This window comes from Castanea sativa, chromosome 11 (assembly GCF_040712315.1).
Source record: "Castanea sativa cultivar Marrone di Chiusa Pesio chromosome 11, ASM4071231v1".
NCBI classification, from domain to species: Eukaryota; Viridiplantae; Streptophyta; class Magnoliopsida; order Fagales; family Fagaceae; genus Castanea; species Castanea sativa.
This window is the reverse complement of record NC_134023.1, coordinates 50,818,124-50,835,537: the sequence shown is the minus strand read 5'-3', so window position 1 is coordinate 50,835,537 and position 17,414 is coordinate 50,818,124. Positions and strand designations below refer to the sequence as shown.

Below are 17,414 nucleotides of genomic sequence, written 5' to 3'. Positions count from 1 at the left end.
AATCAGAAGCAATTTTGCTACTAAGTATTTTTATTTCAATTATCAAATGCTATAAGCTTATAATAACTCGGAAAGAAACTTTCGAAAGGGGATTATATATACATAAAACTTCTATTTTAAAGTGCAAAGGGGGTGTAATCCTAGTCTTCCACTGCGCCCTTATCCTCCTCCATTGTTAATTCCCTTGTTGTCCTCCATAGCTAGCTTGTCCCTCCTCCATTACTTGTTTGCCTTTCTTTGTTTGCTTCTTCTCCTCTGTTGTTTGCTCCTTCTTCTCCTCCATTGCTAGCTTGTTTTCCTTCACTGCTTCGATGCTCTTTTGTCCTCCTCCACTGCTTGCTCCTCCTCCATCTTCCTTGCTTGTTTTTCCTCCTATCCTTTCTTCCTCAACAATTTTTACCCTTTTATTACACTCTGTCCAGAAGCTTTTTTCGAGCTTCTTTGGATCAAACACACCAATCACAGTTACCTGCGGGCATGTAGCATCATGATTTGCTTCAGAAACTCCTAACAAATATAACAATTCAAATAAATTATAACTGATAATGGAATTGATTGTTCATAAGGTCCTAACTGCAAAAAGTAAGTTCTATCAGACAAGAATTAGTTTTCAGTTATAAAAAAAAAAAAGTACATACAGAAATTTGATGATGAATCTTTCAGTTATGTCCAACAAAAATAAATGATCAGAATGAATAATATTAAGAAAAAAGGTTGATTTGGATAAAAGATTTAGAAGTATACCATGAAAACTTTTACAGTGTTTCAGGACATCTTTTGCACATTTACCACAATGCTTGTTGTACTGTATCACCACTCTGATCCCCTGAAACAACAAGGGCACTAAAGTTGAAGCCAACATGATGACCCATATATTAACAAATAAACCAAATGTATACATGTGATACTAAAAGATCTTCTCTCCTTCATTAAATTGAGAAAAGAAAAGAACATCATTAAAATTTAAATTCTAACACCCTCCTGTCAACATACATGTTTTTCTAATTCTTCTGCTGTAGGGGGCTCCACTTTCTTTTTACCCTTAAAAAGACCTAAAATATCGATCGCCATTTCTTCCTTTTCTTCACCTGGCTTCTGTGTTACTCTGGTATGTTTTCTTTGTGCCTGTTTTTGCTCTCTATTTCAATCTGGTTGCTTAATATATAGGAGAGAGAGAGATTTGCATGCATGCTTGCTAGCATTAAAATTTATATAGCAAGTGCATGCGAAATTGATGGTATGCACAAGTTGGAGCCCAAGTTAATTCCCACCTGTTGCATGTTTAATGTCAATCCATCAATTCACTCACGTTGAAAATAGTATTCAGGTGATGATTTTTTTTTTAATAATCTCATTTATTGAAAAAAAGGCTAAGGTTTTAAACTATCGGGATAAGATCTCCTCCTATTAGATCTTTCAATTTCATCATATTTTTATTTACATGTAAGATATGTAGGTAGCTTTTAAAAATCAAATAAATGTCACATATTGCATATCCAACTAAAAATGGGAGGAAATTGGAGAATTTAATTGGAAGTGATTCTTTCACAAACCTATATGCTTCCACAAAGTGGAGATAATCCTTGAAATGGATGAGATGTAGACAAACATGAATCTTAGCTAGGAACCTTCAAAGGGTATAGCTAGAGTTCCCTAATCGGCCAAAAGATGAGAAAATTATCTTATAGACGTGGCAAATGGGTCAAGTTAATTAGGATACAGGTAATTCTAAATACGTTACGAGTGTGTTGGGTTGATTGGTTTACTAGTTGACCCATATTTTTTGCATGCACAAAAAAAATATTATAATACTTTTTTCCTCAAAAAAATAAATAGAATACTCAAAAATAAATTTTAAATAATACATAAATTATTAAGTTTGCACAATTTATATTTCAATGATGATATTGTCACCATAAATGAGAAAAAAATACTAAGTATTGTGGGCCAGATTTTGTTTTAAGTACAATATATCATTACCATAAATACAAAATGTTGTGCACCAATGCTAAAAGTTGATTAAGATGAAGATGTGGTTACAAAATACTAGGAGATCACGTGTCACTAAAGAGAGTTGTGACTAAAAACTTAAAAAAAAAAAAATGCATTCTTACTTGTGTTGTGTAATTATATAATAACTGGATGCAATACATGAAACTTCAACAAGAAGTATTAATAAATAAAGATTAATAGGTATTAATCTTTAAAAATTAATAAGTATTAATGAATACAACTTTAAAAATAGAAATTTTATAGAAAAATTCATACCTCATTTTAATCAGAATTTGTTTAAAGTAGATGAAACCTATCTTAATCATGATTTTTTTTAGTGTTGAGCTGTTTTATAAAAACATAAGCGAGTTTCAATTAAAATAACATAGTTTAACACTATTTCTAACACTAGATTTCAAATAAAAAAACATTTTAGAAAGATTGATGACTTGAAAAAATTAGCTCTTTCAAAAACTTGTGTGTTAACCTTAGATGAAGTTAACAAAAAATTTCAGTCTTTCATTTTACATTATACTATTCGCAAACTCATGCAATAGACTGAAAAGCTATTAAAAACAAGATTTACAGAATTCTTGGTTTATTTTACTTTTATGTTGGATATGTCTCTCTCTTTTGATTATCAAAAAAAAAAAAAAATGTCTCTCTCTCTTTTTTTTTTTTTTTGTGTGTGGGGGGGGGGGTTGTTTGAGATGTAGTAAGTTGGAGATTCCTCCCATCATCATCATACATGCATATACAATGCTTAAAAACAGTAGTGTTGATGTTAATTTTGTAAGAATATACTAAAAAAATTATTTATTTCTTATTCTGTTGTTGCTTCGCAGTATAATTTGATTCCATAATCAATGATTAATTCCTTTTGATGCAGATGTTGTTTTTCAGATCTTACTATTAAATTTTACTAGATAATTTTTCGCACGATGCGCGGATACTTGGTAATTTCATTTGAAAATAATTTTTATTTTTTTAAGGCCCATATATAGTAATCATTTTGTTATATAGTGTTAATGATGTTTCCCATAATATTGTTGAATGCTTTGAAACTTAATTTATTTAATTCATATTTTATAATTTTAATTTTTCCTTATCCTAAAAGTAGTTTCCGACTCTTGAGTGGATTTTCTTTACTAATATATATATATATTTTGTAATTACATAGTTATTAGAAATTTCTAGGAGTTTACACCATATTATAAATTTAATATTTAAAATAATAAATTAACATCTAGATACAAGGTAAACTTTATTTCTAAAACTGAACACTTCTTGAACCACTTCATTCTCACCACCAAATCCCAAGACCCCAATCTCAAACACTTTGTTCGTAATCTAAATGAAACAAAATTATTTGCATAGCAACATATAGAGAACGTAATCAAATAAAGAAAAATTGGCTAAATACACTTCCATTTATAAATATTTAATCACCTCTAATATGGCTTTTATATTCTTTTAAAAAAACAAAAAACAAAGAGAATTCTAAAATTCAAGAAAAGTATAAGATAAAAATGGGAGAACTAATCTTGTATTATTAATTTTACACATGAGCTTTGTCTTTATATAGAGAAGTAGAGCATGCTAATTAACTTACAATTGTAAATCAAAACCATAACAACAAATTAAATCATTTGAAATTAATCTTAACAAACCACAACAATTATAATTTACAACACTAACAAACGTAATAAAAAAAATATAGGTGGATAAGTATTATACGTGGAAGATACATGAGAAAGAACATAAAAATTATGGGAAGAACTACCTAATTGTAGCTTTGATGGAGAGAACTAACAATATGATTATAATTTGTACACCGTTTCACACTATTCCTGAATAGCTACAACTAGATTTAGGGTTGCAACTAAAGTTGAGATAATCTAGATTCACAACAAAGAAAACTCCATAATAATCATCATTTTTTACTTTTATGGTTGGGGCTCATACCAATACCTCACTAAATAGTAGTAAAAAAAATGACAAAGAAACCAAGAAATTGTGAGGTCTAAAACAAAATAAAAAAGCACCTAACCTATGGCATGAAGATGAAATACTATAGGTAGGAGTATATAAAGTAGTAGAAGTGCAAGAGGTGAAAATGGGTGAGTGAAAACACGAAAAGTTTTGTGCTTTGTGAGAGAGAGGAAAGTATTGAAACAATGAACTCAAGAAAATAAAGAGTCTTTATCTTTTAAATTTTAATTAGTCCTTATCTATAATGTGACACTTGAGAAATGCCTTGATACAATGAATCTAAGAAAATAATTTTCTTGCCTTTTGAATATATATATTTTTCATGGGAATTATTATTTGAATTTGAATTAGTCTTTATCTCTTATATGGCATTTGAGTAAAGAATTTATGTGAACAAATTCGTTGTCAAAGAGAGCGCCATATGACAGAACCTCATATTCTCTCACGTGAGGTCTCTGCTTTTATATATATATTGATTGATTGATTGATTTGTTACAATAGATACAATGCAAGGTATTTATAGTAGCTAACCTAGTGTTGTAGTTCCTGCACTATTAGTAAAATTATAATTATTTTGTTTGCCCTACAAGTACATGGGTACATATTGGTAAAACAAAAGTACATAGGTACATATGACTACAATACAATGAGATTGAGTGATGGTGGAGTCCACTCCAGGAGAATCTCCAAAAACTCTTAAGGGTAACACCATGGCTGTAGTGGTTTTGTTTGGCTGGGGCAAGGCCAAGCTTTATTAGTGCAACGGCATATAATTATCAAACAAAAATTAACTAAATACCAAAATAAATCCATTGAAATTGAAAAATTCTAGAGTGTCTTCACGACAGCATAAAAAATAAATCCAATCTACTCTACATAAAAACAACAATAAAACATACCAGATAAAGAGAATGCAGCTGACCCTGGATTCTACCATATTCTACATTTTCTGGATCTTACTGAGTTCTGCTAGCTTTCTGCCTGTAAATGCAATATAGAATTGTTATCATAGAATTTCAGGAAGGCAGATGATATGCTTATTATGAACTGTTATTATATATTTGCATAAAAGTACCTGGAAAAGAGTGTAGTGTCTGCTTCTACTATTCTTTCTTATCTTATGGAGTCCAACAGAATTCAATTCTCATTTTCTGGTTCATAGATGAACCTGCCATCAAGCTGAACACAAGGGATGAGGGCTATCTTGGACCACTCTTGTCCTACAAATTTCTTACAGCGTTCTTTCAGCAGAGGACATCTTTGGATATGAAGTTCAAGGAGTGAGGGAGGCAGGCCATCCTTTGGAAAGGACTTGAGACGTTCGCACTGATAGATTGACAGATATTCAAGAGAGGTTAGGATTTGCAAGCCTTTGGAAGACAGGGACTTCAGATTTGGAAAGATTTGAATGGTGAGGCTGGTTAGGGAGGCTGGAAGCATCATCTCTGGAAAGGAAACTAGATTTGGACATCCACCTTTAATGTTAAGTTGTCTAAGAGAGGTGAACCTGTCCAAACCCCACTTAAATAAGATTGGAGAGAAGTTGAGATCACAGATAAAAAGTGATGTTATGTTGGTGGGAAAACCTTGTTTCGGAAATTTTACAATGCCTGGACACTCCCATATATTTAATTCTTGAAGAGAGGTGAGGTTGTGAATGCACTTGGGCAGCGCCTGCATATCTTTACAACCGAAAATCCAAAGCACTCTTAGGCTGGTGGGGAGCAACCCTCCATCGGATAAAGTTACAAGACTTGGGCAATTCCAAATATGAATCTCATCTAGAAAACAGAGGGTGTGTATGCCCATGGGTAAAGATTTAAAGTTGTCACAATCTGAGACACTTATGCGTTCAAGAGATGAGTTGTCATGTAACCTCTTTGCTATTGACTCAAGGTTTTGACAAGAGCTAATGTGGAGCTGTTTAAGTGTTGCAGGCAACTCTCCACTTGATGTTAAGGACTTGAGTGATGGACATTCAATAGCTTCCAAGTACTCAAGAAGAGACTTGTTGCTGCAGAAATAGTTGATATCCTCCTCGTCCAGTAAAATCATCATATTCTTGCAACGATCAATCTTTAGCCTCTTTAGAGTTGGAGGTAGCTGGCCTATCGCAAAGGATGTCAACGAATCACATCTATCAATAGAAATACGCTCAAGACAGGTGATGTTGTACATCATTGCCTTGGGTAGAGATACCAGGGCATTGCAATTTATGATCTCAATTTCTCCAAGTGTGGATGGCAAACCCAATTGCAGCTGCTCTTCTACTTCTTCTGCCACCAAAGACATTAGTTTGGGACAAGTAGAAATCTTCAGAACACGAAGAGAACGAAGATGTTGTAATCCCACATCATTTGACCACAAAGACACCAGCTCCTCGCAATTATCAATAGTCAAGTCTTCTACCTTTTCTAGTCCTTGTATAGGCCCTTCTGTTTGACATGTGAATTCTGACATTGTTGAAAGAAATGTGAAGTATAGTGAACTCAACTCAAGCTTACCTCCCTGTACTACCCCTTTGGATTTCTCAATTTCTAGATTGCATACTGTTGGAAAGCTTGAAACTGAAACCTTCAACTGTCCACATCCATTTATCATAAAATTTTCCAGTGAAGGAAGCTGGTTTGGTAACTTCCCCAATAGCTTGGGACAACTTGTAATAGAAAGCTGGCGCAGGCATGGGAATTCTCCATAAGGAGTCCAGCTCTCCCATTCCTGCATATTCTCAAAACACAAAGTTTCCAAGGATCTAAAAGGTTGCGAACAACCTTCCCCATAAAACTCAGGACCAACATTTTTCACTCTGGCCACTCCTTTGATAAAAAGGGCTTTGAGTGATGGTAGTTGTCCGACTGGTGGGAGGGATGTGCACTTTTTACAATTTTCAATCCTCAGGAGCACCATATTAGGAAATGAAGGACCTCTTAACCAAGTTGGAAATCTTGTACCACCATAGCACCTGATAGTGAGCTTTTTCAAAGCTTTGGGAGGCTGTAGCATGTTAAGTACGTCTAATTCATTTGTTCTGTCTTGTGACTCATCAATTTTGCTACTCCATTCCAACAGCAACTCATTAAGACCGGGCTTACCAATTAAATTAGCATCCCTTGCATCCCTGGGTACAGTGACATTCTCCAATCTTGAAATGCAAAGTGTCCCTCGAATATGTGTCAAAAGGCCAAGCTCCTTTAGCTCGGAGCAATGGCCTTTTCCCACAACTAGATTAGACAATGTCCGGAGACAAGTTAATTTACCTAGTTGTGGAGGCATTCCTTCCAATGAATCTGCTTTTAGAATATTGAGGTGGCGCAGTTTGACAAGATTCTCGAACTTCGAAGGCAATTTCTTTAGATAAACACAGTTCTCTAATATCAATGTTTGTAAGTTGCAGAGAAAGGCTATTGATTCAGGCAAGCTTCTGATTCTAGTGTGAGAAAGATCAATGTACCGTAGATGCTTCAGATCAACAATGGAATCAGGTAGCTCAGTTATGCAGTATCCACTCAAAGAGAGCACCCTTAATTTTGGAAAAAAATTGAAAGGAACATTACTTGTCAAGTAACAGTGCCCTGGATTTGGCAACATAAGAGGTAGGAAGGTACGTATACATGTGACTTCAGAAAAAGCCTCAAACCTTTTAGTGCCATCATATCGGCCACCAAGGTAAGATAAATGCCGGACCTGTTTAGAAAATTTCCCTATGTTATTAACCTCCAATTTATCTCCCATTCTAAAGCATATGTCTCCTGCAACCCATTGAGCCAAATCATTGATGAGATCATGCATTAGAAACCATGATTTATCCTTGCTTGATTGTTGAAAAAATGACCTTGACAAGAGATTGCGAAAATACTCACTACCCAAATCTTCTGGTGATTTTCTCCCATCTTTTAGTTGTATTAAACCTTCTGCCAACCATAATAGTACCAACTGCTGTTCCTCAAATTCGTAGTCCTTCGGGAGTATTGAGCAATATGCAAAGCACCTCTTTAAATGTGAAGGGAGATGGTAGTAACTCAACATAAGAGCTGGAACAATTCCACTTCTCTCTTCTGGAATTTCCCATATCTTGCTATTTAGCACATCTTCCCACTCAGAACGGTCTAGTTTAGTGCGTAAGAGGCCTCCAAGGGACTTTGCTGCCAAAGGCAAGCCTTTACACTTCTTAACAATTTCCTCACCAATATCTTTAAGGTCTGGATGTGCATTGAAGTCTTTGGTCCCCAATGCATTTCGGGTAAATATAGACAAACAAGCATCATCTGACAACTCTTTCAAAGCATAAGCTGGAATGGTGCCCATCATTGATGAAACGCCTTCATTGCGAGTTGTGATTACAATCCTACTTCCAGGAGCCCCTACTTCAAAAGGAGCACGGAGAATGGTCCAATCATTGTAGTTTTCATTCCAAACATCATCCAAAATGACTAGAAACTTCTTTGCATACAATTTTTCCTTTAGTTTCACTTGCAACAAATTTAAATCATTGTCATCACAGTTATCAGAGGAGAAAGATTTTAGAATTGTTTTTGTAACCTTAACACCATCAAACTCTTCAGAAACACAAGCCCATGCTTTCATATCAAAATAGCTATTCACTTTAGCATCATTGTATACAAGCTGGGCAAGAGTTGTCTTTCCTATACCTCCCATACCAACAATGGGAATCACAGACACTTCATCAGCACTATAATTTTCACTAAACAAAAATTGAAGTACACCCTCTTTATCATCTTCCCTTCCATAAACATGAGCTTCATTCACTAAGGAAGTTGGGGGCAATCTCCCTCTTGTTCCATACGACTTCCTATCAACATTTTCTCTCAAATCTAGCTTACTTTTTTTTGTCATTATATCTTCAAATCTAGCACTGATTTCCTTTATCTTTGACCCCATCCTACTATTGCTCATAAGAGCACTTGGACTCAAAGAAGTAATATAAGGGGAGACGAACTTCTGTACCTTACTTGTGCTGGCCTTAGCTTTACCCTTCAACTTGTGTAGCTTTCCTTCTGTGGCAAACTCATCCAGCATGTCTTCCAAATCATAAGCGAAGTCTCTGAGATCATCCAGCCACCTTTTCACCGCCCTCTCAGTTTGCTGCTTCTCCTCTGCATCTTCTAGCGCTGCCTTAATTTCTGGCAACGTATTTTTCCACTTCTCCAGCTCCTTTTTAACTTCCTTTGGATGTGCATAGTTCAACAGCTCTGTAGACAATCTCTCAAGCACTGCTTGAATGAAGGCAGAAAGAATGGCCTCTGCCATAGCCAATGTTTTCTTTGGTAGAAAGGGAATGAAAGAATCAGGGAATTATGCAAAGATAACCAAGCAGTCAAAGCAGAAGTTGTTGGTTTCTTCTGTGAAACCTTGCTCGGTCTCAAAGAAGCTTGTTTCTTGCAAAACACGGTTTAGAATTCTTTATCACTAATATCTAATAAGATATTAAAAAGAAGAAACACTTAGGCACATTGATTAGAATACTTTATCACTAATATCTAATACAAAGCAGAAGTTGTTGGTTTCTTCTGTGAAACCTTGCTCGGTCTCAAAAGTTTTTATTGCAACAATTCAAATTGGTTTTTGAGGGGTATAGGCTATTTGTGGAGTACATGGATTATTGCATAAATGTTTCTGCTTTGTATTGTGCATGCTCTTTGTTTGTCACCATTATCCGCCCACCAATAAATAATAGTTAAAAGAAAAACAAGAAGCTTGTTTCTTGCAAAACACGGTTTAGAATTCTTTATCACTAATATCTAATAAAATATTAAAAAGAAGAAAAACTTAGGTACATTGATTAGATGGTGCAACTGATGAATTTTTTTTTTTCATTTTTAATTGAAAATTAGTTTTTTTAATTAAATTTAAACATATGACTACATTAAAATTAATCATCCTCAAAAAGCACATTATTTGTATTTTATTGATCAATACAATCATGTATTTGAATTAAATTAAGAAACGTAAGGTAAGAGTGGAAACATCTTTAGGTTGTATTTTCTTTTTTGGAAAATTATATTTGAGATCCTATAGTTGTAGGTGTAACAAACTAAATCCTATAATTAAAAAGTAAAAAATTGAACCTAAATTTAAAAAAAGATAATATTGTTTGTATTTTTTTGGTAAATACAATCTTGTGTTTAAATTTAATTACAAAACTTAAGGTACAAACTATTGCATAACTATTTGTGGTGTACATATATAGGGGTGGTGTTAACTTTGGTTTAGGATTTAAATGAACCCCTGAGCTAGTAATTAATATATATATATATATATGTTTGTTTTGACCCCTTAAAATAAAATTTTGAACATCTTGAGTCACTAAATCTAAATCTTTTTTAAGTCCAAGTCCAATTGAAATAAACTTGAATACAATCCCCTTAACAATATATTCTTGCAAATAAAGTTACAATTAATTAAATTTTTTTATCAAATCTACGAGTGGAGTGGCTGAATTTGAATGTGTTTTTAATTTGTTATTTGTTAAGTGGGGATCAAGGCATGAGCCAGTCAGTCAATTAGTAGTTAGTAAATGTTAACAGTAAAAGACAATTAAACAATTAGAGAAGGGATGATTCTAAAAAAAATAAAACAAAGGACGTGGGACGGGGAAATGATTGAGTGAAAACAAAATACAAATGTTAACCCAACAATTTAAAAAAAATAAAACGAATTATAAAGGCCAATAGTTGCCACAGTTGATTTGAATTGTTAAATAAAGTTACAATTCATTTATATTTTTGATCAAATCCATGAGTGGAGTGGCTGAATTTGAATGTGTTTTTAATTTGTTAAATGTTAAGTGAGGATTAAGGCATAGGCCAATTAGTCAATTAGTAGTTAGCAAATGTTAACTCTAAAAGACAATTAAACAATTAGACAAGGGATGATTAAAAAAAAAAAAAAGACAATGGGCGTGGGATAGGGGAGTGATAATTGAGTGAAGACAAATAATAATTAACACAACAAAAATTTTCTTAATAGAATTACAAAGACCAATAATTGTCAAAGTTGAGTTGAATTGTTATATAAAATGACGATTAATTTATACTTTTGATCTAATCTGCGAGTGGTGTGGTTGAATTTAATGTGAATTTTATTTTTTACTTGTTAAGTGGGGATTAGCGAATGGGCCAATCAGTTAATCTGTAGTTAGTAAATGTTAATACTAAAAGACAATTAAACAATTAGACAATGGGTGATTCTAAATAAAAAAATAAAAAAAAAATAGACAAGGGGGTTTGAGAAGGGAGTGATTGAGATTTGAGAGAAGAAAAAAAAAATGTTAACACAACAAAAATTTTCTCAAATAGAATAACAAAGACCATTAGTTATCAAAGTTGAGTTAAATCTATATATATTATATATATATATATATATATTTAAAAGCTGAAGTGTAGCATTTATTGTTGTTACGTTTCAATTAAGCCACATCAGCGTCCACATCATAATAATGTTTCTTTCCAATTTTCCTATATTTTTTTTAACATATATATTTTTTAATATTTACACTTCTCCAATCTTTCTCCCTCCTTTACCTTTTCATCTCCCCACTACTTTTCTAATCTTTCTCCCTCTCTTACTTTTTCATCTCCTCACTACCTTCTACATTAATATCATTCTTCATCTTTCCCTTCATTTTCCTCTATTTTTGTCTATTCTTATTCACACTCTCTTACTATAAATTTGTCACTATCTCTTCTATTCTATGCATAATTTTCCCTCACAATAAAATGTTGTCTCTCTCTCTCTCTCTCTCTCAATTTTTGGTGGTTTTTTTTTAATTTTTTTAAAATTTTTTTTATCTTTCTTGCATCTCTGCTTTAGGTTGATAGCTTTTTATATTCTTTAAAACTCTACTTTGGTTTATGCGATTTAGTTTTGTTTTTAAAATTGTTGTTGTTGTTTTTTTTTTTTTTGTTCTTTTTGATTGTTAAATATTATCCTATTGCGTTATAAAGAATTAAATATAGCACATAAAAATATAATATTATTCTATTACATAGCGTGATTTGGATAATTTGGTATTTATTCTATTACATAGCATGATTTTTTATAGTGCTCAATTTAGATGTTAAATTATGAGACTTTACTAATTTTTGTTTATTTTTTAATCCTTTGTGGTGGGTAAACTACTTTTAATAGTTGTATTAGAAGTACTCTATAATGCCATTTATTTAGAGAAAAGCAACAGTTAGTCAAACAAAAATAATCAGATAGATGACAAATTTTAGCTTTTGCAATTTTATTTTAGCTACTATTATTATTATTTTATAACAATGCATATATAGACATTTAATTCTTAGATGTTGCTAATAATTGTTTATTTGATAATATGTTTTGGGTGGACGAAATTACAATTTCTGCAAAAAAAAAAACCTTAATAGATTATCAATAACAAATTGTTTTCCTAATTGGTCCAATTAATCATTGTTAAATGTTATCAATTTTTTCATTACATTTTCTGGTATAATGGATTTTAGGCAAAAAAAAAAAAAAAGGTTTGAGAAAGTTGTTTAAAACTAAAAGAAAAATATCCAAATTTTATATTCTTTTTAATGACTCACAAAATGTTATAAATAAATTTTATTAAAAATGAATATTTTTATTAACTTGCCTTTTGAATTTCTGAGAAAAATTGTATTGTTTTCATTTTGGTACAATGAAATTTATATTTATGATTTATGATTGTTCCTATAATAAATAAAAATATGATTACGAAATAAATTACTCTTTATTAAATTAGTTTAAATTGTAAATAAAAAATTTAATAAAACCACCATAAAAATAATTATCATGCGCAATGCGCGGGTTCACGGCTAGTTGTTAAATAAAAGAATTTACAGATTAATGATATAAAATAATTGATAAAAATATTTTAAGCAATAATAATTAAAGTTCACTTAATAACAATAATTAATATGTTTATTGTATTTTTTATTTTTATCTGAGATAGAAATCTCATTTTAGCTTAATTTAAGTATATATGTATATGAAGCTCTCTCCTAAAGACTTGAAGTCCGACTTTTGCCCTTCACAAGAACTTGTATTTATGAGGTGACCATTAAGTTAAGTGTGTGCAGTGATATTGTATTTAGAAACAACAGATTATTTCTAATATTTAATCTTAGCAATCATAATTAGTATGTTAATTATATGAAGAAACAATATACCAAAAGAACTTATAGTTCATCTTTTATTATCTTTTTATACTATGGACAAATTTGTAATAAAATCACGTAGACCACAAAATTTATCTACTACTCGAGATTCATCTTCTTATTGACCCCATAGAAAAAAAAAAAGAAAGAAAAAAAATCCTAGAGCTGGGTGTAGGTGCACTATTGCATAAATATTTCTGCTTTCTATTGTGCATGCTCTTTGTTTGTCACCATTATCCGTCCTTCAAAAAATCATAATTAGAAGAAAAATAAGAAGCCTGCAGTGTCTTTCTTATTCATAACACTTTTTTAGAATTAATTCTTCATTCATATAAAATAAAAATACGTTTTAGAATTCTTTGCCACTATTCTTCCATTCTTGTACGTCATTATTTTTTGGTAAGAAGATATGTTAAAGAGGAAACTTTTACCTTTATCTACTTGTAGAAGAGTAAATGCAAATTATACGGGAAAAAGAAAGACTATTCAATTTTTCAAAGGCAATGACTTATGTCTAGTAGTAGTTGTTACTGGATATGTTAGATTATGGACGCGTGTCTAAGAATGGACGCGTGTCCGCAATCCAACTTGCGGATTCAAATGCAACTGGACAAGCCGCACCCTTTTTCAAATGCTAATGTCTTGTCCTTTGAAAGTTCTAACATATTAAAAGAAAAAGAAAAAAAAATGTTCCGTGCAAATCTAGATAATGGAAAATGTCAATTTTGGTTGCCAGACAAAATGATCCCCAGGCTAATCTAGATTGGATAGGTCAATGTTGGTTTCTCCAAGTTAAACATTATATAGCATGCTCTTGTTTATTTGTTAAATTCATTCTTTTTGGTGGAGTGAAAACGTTTGCACTGTATTTTCTGTTTTAGAAAATTATATTTGAAAACTTTAATTGTGCGGGCGCTACAAAATTTAAGCTTGACGTATATTCATGATGTAAATAAAGAATGGCTTTCCCTCAACAACCAAAAAAAAAAAAAAAAAAAAGAGAATGGCAACGGTTAAGTTTGAGAAATGTTTTACATACCAGAATCTTATTAAAACTTGAAGAATTCCATCCAAAACTCATCTAGTTTACATGTCAAAGAAAGAAGTGGTGTTCATTCTTTTTGTGCGGTACTGAGGGAACTAGGGAAGAAAGAAGTGGTGATTTTTCTTTTTGTCAAAAGACTCGTAAGGAAGATAAATTGGGGTATTCTCTAGGATGATTATTTTGGTGCTACAACCACAGCGAGTTGAAGTATTCAGAGTTTTGTGGTGAGAATGTATTTGTTCTTAGAGATATTATTGTATTTTTCCAATTTATTGTGAACTCAGGTTTTGGGTATAAGTTGAGTGTTGTAATCTCTATTTTATTATAATGGATTGATCGAAGTTACTGGCTTTGCTCTTAGTCTCACATACATGATTAATCATCTTGTTTTAGCTTTAGGGTAGAATTTGAGGAGTTACAGTATTATTGGTTATATGCTCTTGAGGTCATATTAGCCATTTGATCAGCCAGTTGTAAAACCAGTAACTTACACCACTCATCCTACCCAATATATTTGCTTCTATCAGCGTCCCTTAGTTACAATCAGCAGTGGCAAATGGAAATAATATTTTCATTGATAATTTAAACAAAAGAGCAGTAACTGGAAATGTATTGGTGCCTTAAGGTGTTTCATTTGTAGTTTCAACTGGAATCTACCTTACTACAGTAGCAATTTGCCATACACAATGATGAAGATTTATTTATTTGTTGTCTGAGCTTGCTGCCAGGTACTTGTCTTTGGCATTCATTTTGCTATCTATTTGCTTTTTTAGATCTGGTGCATCCTCAATCAATTATAGTCGTGGTTGTCATTGCAATTCTTAGCTAGTGTATAGTTAAACGCTGAAATTAGTTGAATGTTCAGAATTTCTGCGTGTTTGGAGATTGACATTAGTTGAAATTTCTATATTTAGAGTACCTTTAGTATTATGGCTGGTAATCTGTTGCCTGAGTGAAACATACACTGAAGATGAAGAAATCAGAAATAGTGGCTGTTAAGAGACTAGGAATCGGAAATAGTAGAACTGAAAAGATCAATTCTTAGCATTCCATTTGGAATAACTAAATTATTTGCAGTGTTTCAGGCATATTGCATTTATGTTTAACATTCCCTTTGGACTGCTTCAGGTTCAAACGCAACTTGTATTGGAACAATCATTTTTCGGGTATATTATCATCAGTGTTTAATATTCTATTTACACCAGTTGGCTCAAATGCTGCTTTTATGAGACCATAGAAATATCTCAATGTGGTTATTGATGTGCCATACAGACAAGTAGAGAAGCAGCTGCCACATAAGAGTTGAGCTCTGAGTTTGACCATTGATGTGCTATACAGAGAAGTAGAGAAGCAACTGCCAATAAGCGTGGAGCTATTCTGAGCTCAAGGGGTGTTGCAAACCGGTGAAAGGTGATGCCTTTTGAACTGAAATGTTCACCATTTTGAACTCTGGCAGTCTAGACCTGGGGCTTTCATAATGTGCCTGCAAAACTCCTGGGAGCAACTGGCATGGATACCCAACTTGGTGTTTTTTTTTTCCACAGGCAGCTTTCTGGAAACCAGAAGCATCATGTGGATCAGATAACGACGACAGTGTGGCGCTTTCTGTGCACCTTGTAGAAGTGAATGGTAATAATGAATTGCTTGACATAGTAATTTGGCACTATGGAAGGTTGTTTTCACCGAAACAGGATCAGTCGAATCCTCTTGCAACACTAAAACTAACTTAAATCCAGATCAAACAAGTAGATATATGAGGCCAAAGTTTCCCACTTCTGTCCAAAACTCATAGCTATCTTATAATTAGTGTTTGTTTGGAAAAATTCTGCATATTTGGCAAGATACAAATTCAGGTTCTTAAGTGTTGCTTTTGCTGTTTCATACATTGCTTTGGGGGGTGCATCCTTATTAATAGGCTTTTTATTTTTATATTTATTTTTTAAAATTTTAAAATTTCTAAAAAATTTTAAATTTTTATATTCAATAACTGTAGCAATGTCCCTCCTACAGTCCTACTGACAAATGCTTACTGAATGAAGCTGTAAAAAAAAAAAATTATGGTTCTGGTTGTATAATAGGAGGGTTTAATCTGTTCCTCTTGAATGCATCAAGTAAAGAAGGTTATTAATATAAATGACACTAGTAATGACCTGAACAGGAATCAACTTCATATTCTAGGCATGTGAAAACTGAGAAGAATATTTGTGAATTATGGAACCAACCTCCCTCTCAATGGAGCAGAGAATTTATTCTCTAAAGCCTCCAAATGGGACTAAGTAATCAATGATTAAATTAACAATAGGGAACCATAACTCACATTCTGCACCAATCCATTTTCACCACAAATATGAAAGATATGAGGTCTCAAAGGCTCAACAGCCAACTCATGAGCTTGGTCCGGATGTTTGCGGATTAATGTAGTTTGAACTATACTTCCAGAATCTGAGCAAGTCTCATCTAAAATCAACCAAATGTTGTAATTAAAAGTTCCATAGTTCACAAAATAGAGAAAAGTCTGGTTGATAGCCAAAGAAAACCAGGTGACAAATGAGATAAACAAGCAGCAGTCATCAAATTATCAAATTTGTATCACCAAGGCCTTATAACCATTAACTTGGAGAGCAATTCATCATATGATATTTATTCGACAGAATATTAAGAGCAAACATCAACATAAATTCTGGAATGGTCCAGATCATTTCTTATATTCTAATATAAGGTTGGTGCACATTTTGATGAAATTATGGCATTTCATTTCATACCATAATTGCTTTGGAATAAATGAGATACCTGCGCATCTGCAGCAAAGGTGAGAATGCTTTATTCATCTGTGCAAGACATGATCTTTGGTTGAAATGTCATTCCACTCAGGCATAGTATGAAAATGGTATCTTCTTATTCTGTGCGTACCCATTGATCATTGTGTTCCTCAACATGATATCTGACTTGCAATCATCAAATTCTACAATTCAAAACCTCGTTTAGGTATTTCAAATAAATTATTAACTAAACTAGATATTGATGAGCTAATAGTAATAAGATACCAGTGCAACCCAAAATTTAACGCACCTCCAAGTATTGAGAAGAATTTTTAGGAGTCCAGGCGATACTGCAAGAATAATTAACTTGGGTGAGGGTTGGAATTCTTAAAATCACGTTGTACTATTAAATTTAAAAAAGTCATATGTAAACATATACATTCAGAGAGAGAGAAATACCAA

The 17,414-nt window shown here is 32.5% G+C and overlaps 1 protein-coding gene across 1 annotated transcript; it reads right to left on the bottom strand.

Annotated features, from left to right (window-relative positions):
- Window positions 1–54: 54 nt before the first annotated feature.
- LOC142617440 (putative disease resistance RPP13-like protein 1) lies at window positions 55–9,252 on the bottom strand. The gene is made up of 4 exons (XM_075790312.1): window positions 5,060–9,252; window positions 4,884–4,965; window positions 745–826; window positions 55–507 (listed from the first exon to the last, which is right to left on the bottom strand). The coding sequence occupies exon 1, from the start codon at window positions 9,250–9,252 to the stop codon at window positions 5,122–5,124; it is 4,131 nt and encodes a 1,376-aa protein (XP_075646427.1). The 3' UTR covers window positions 55–507; window positions 745–826; window positions 4,884–4,965; window positions 5,060–5,121.
- Window positions 9,253–17,414: the final 8,162 nt, after the last annotated feature.

What these genes read in the sequence shown, in the direction of transcription:
- LOC142617440 (XM_075790312.1), bottom strand. Translation starts at nt 9,252, where the DNA reads ATGGCAGAGGCCATTCTTTCTGCCTTCATTCAAGCAGTGCTTGAGAGA.